This window comes from Spea bombifrons, chromosome 13, assembly GCF_027358695.1.
Source record: "Spea bombifrons isolate aSpeBom1 chromosome 13, aSpeBom1.2.pri, whole genome shotgun sequence".
In the NCBI taxonomy this organism is placed as follows: Eukaryota; Metazoa; Chordata; class Amphibia; order Anura; family Pelobatidae; genus Spea; species Spea bombifrons.
Window position 1 is genome coordinate 18,911,578 of NC_071099.1, and position 2,500 is coordinate 18,914,077.

The window sequence follows — 2,500 nt, forward strand, 5'->3', positions numbered from 1 at the left end:
TCTGTGCGTCTCTGTGCGTCTCTGTGCGTCTCTGTGTTTCTGTGCGTCTCTGTCCGTCTCTGTGTGTTTCTGTGTGTCTCTGTGTGTCTCTGTGCGTCTCTGTCCGTCTCTGTGTGTCTCTGTGCGTCTCTGTGTGTCTCTGTGCGTCTCTGCGCGTCTCTGTGCGTCTCTATGCGTCTCTGTGTGTCTGTGACATTGTGCTTTTACATGCAGTGAGTATGTGCGTGGCTGCGTTTGTTCCGTGTGTGTAAACGTGTCACGGTGTTTGGATTCTTTAAAGTTCACTTTGAGGACCTCGCCGCTTATATTGAGTGATGTTGAGGGGGGCAGCCGGATCGTCCAATCAGAAAGGAGCAACGCAGCCTCTTATAAAAGCTTGATACAGTGGGATAGACAGACAGAGGCAAGGTATGGAGTGACAGAGTGACGCGAGCACAGCGAGAGGGGCAAATAGCACAGAATGTGACAGAAAGTAACTGTCTGATAGCAGACAGGCAGAGGGTGATGGAGTTAAACAGTGACACGGAGGGAGTGTGACAGGCGCAAGCAGAAACTTTCACAAACTCACTAAAGGGTGACACATGACAAGCGGAGAAGGTAGGGTGACGGGGTGGTGAAGCTCCGGTAGACACGAGGCTGGTGCACAGCGGGGGCAGCATAGTGAGTGGAAGTGACATGGGAGCTGAGTGGCAAGTGTCACAGTGATGGGGAGAGAGTGACAGGTGCAGAGGTGGAGGAAGGGCTGCCCCCCACATGACCCTCATGCGACACCCACCTGGTGTCACAGCGAGTGTTACATCGGAGGGGCAGTTCTGAATTTGTTCCATGGGTGCTGCGGAGTATTACATGCAGAGCGCCGACACAATGCAGAGAGGAACTCGCATGCAGAACTTGTGTGCCGGGCATCCCACGGAGAACACAGAAGTACCGCAAAACACCTCGAGGATGCAGAGGTCAGGGCTACAGACTATACTGAGCACAAAGGACATACAGAGCGCGGGGCGTGACGGCCTAGGGGTGCAGAGCGCAACAGATGTGCAAAGAACTTTGCAGAACCAGCGGACGGCAGATATTCAGCGCGCCGGGGAGCTGCAGGATGGAGGAGACGTCCAGAACCTGCCCTCTGAGCACAAGTACTGCCACCTGGATTCAGGAGATGACACCCTACCCCACAGCTTTTACCCCCAACGGGTCCGAGTCTTACCTCATAGCGCCTGCTTTTACAACCAGGACTACTCGCCAGAGGTAGAATCCGTTGAGAGTTATTCAGAAGAGGAGGCGCAGCTGTCGTACCCGGCGCTTGCGCAGCCAGAGGTGCCCAGCATCAACCCCAATGCCAGCCCCGTGAGCCGGAGCTCCGGGAAAGTGCAGGTCAGCCTCACAAATTACCCTCTGTGGGGCAAATTTCACAAGCACCAGACAGAGATGATCATCACCAAGCAGGGCAGGTGAGTAACAAGTGTGCGTTTACACCGCAACCCTGACACACAACTACAGCACACACACACACAACTACAGCACTCACACAACTACAGCACACACAACTACAGCACACACACACACACAACTACAGCACTCACACAACTACAGCACTCACACAACTACATACGTTACAAACAAACAATATAGTTAGGATGACACAGAAAGTCACAGTCAATTTATCTACCCAACGGAAACCAAACGTTCTCTTCAATCTCATCTCTACTGAAAAATGTCGCTACGAGGTTCTGATCCATACATGCGCGATCACTCGCAGTGAAGCATTTAATACATCACTGATTCCCACAGACTCAAATCTACACGGTAATAATAACACGCTAACGCACTATGGTTCAACTCGACAATGGGCTCCAACTCAATCACCGACACAAAACTACACGTTGATTTAAAAGTATATAGTTACGTGCATGCGCAACCTAACACACAATACAACAGCTAATGACCTACAACAAATACACACACATAGAACATAGAACCGCAAAACCTTATAATTCCAGCTCGGCAAACTCGCCAATGTAACATTTATTTAGGTTTAGAATGATTGTAACTCAAACGTATCAGTCAAGCGGGTAGAAAGCTTTCTATTTTTTTTAAGGCTTTGGTTATAATGTTTCATAGTATATGTGTGTAATGTATATATATATATATGTGTGTGTGTATATGTGTGTGTATATATATATGTGTGTGTGTGTATATATATATGTGTGTGTGTGTGTATATATATATGTGTGTGTGTGTATATATATATGTGTGTGTGTGTGTATATATATATGTGTGTGTGTATGTATGTGTATGTATGTGTGTGTGTGTGTGTGTGTGTGTGTATATATATATATATATGTGTGTGTGTGTATATATATATGTGTGTGTGTGTGTATATATATATGTGTGTGTGTATGTGTGTGTGTGTGTGTGTGTGTGTGTGTGTGTGTGTGTGTATATATATGAGTAAATGTGTAATATATAACTATTCTTTCAAAAATTCAAGTACTGGGATGCA

At 47.2% G+C, this 2,500-nt stretch overlaps 1 protein-coding gene across 1 annotated transcript in view; it reads left to right on the plus strand.

The window, feature by feature from the left end:
- The first annotated feature begins 825 nt into the window (after positions 1-825).
- TBX21 (T-box transcription factor 21) overlaps positions 826-2,500 on the plus strand; it is a 7,385-nt gene continuing 5,710 nt past the window's right edge. Inside the window, exon 1 of the mRNA XM_053452785.1 lies at positions 826-1,448. Coding sequence (XP_053308760.1) covers positions 826-1,448 — 623 coding nt within the window. The remainder of the gene's footprint in view (positions 1,449-2,500) is intronic.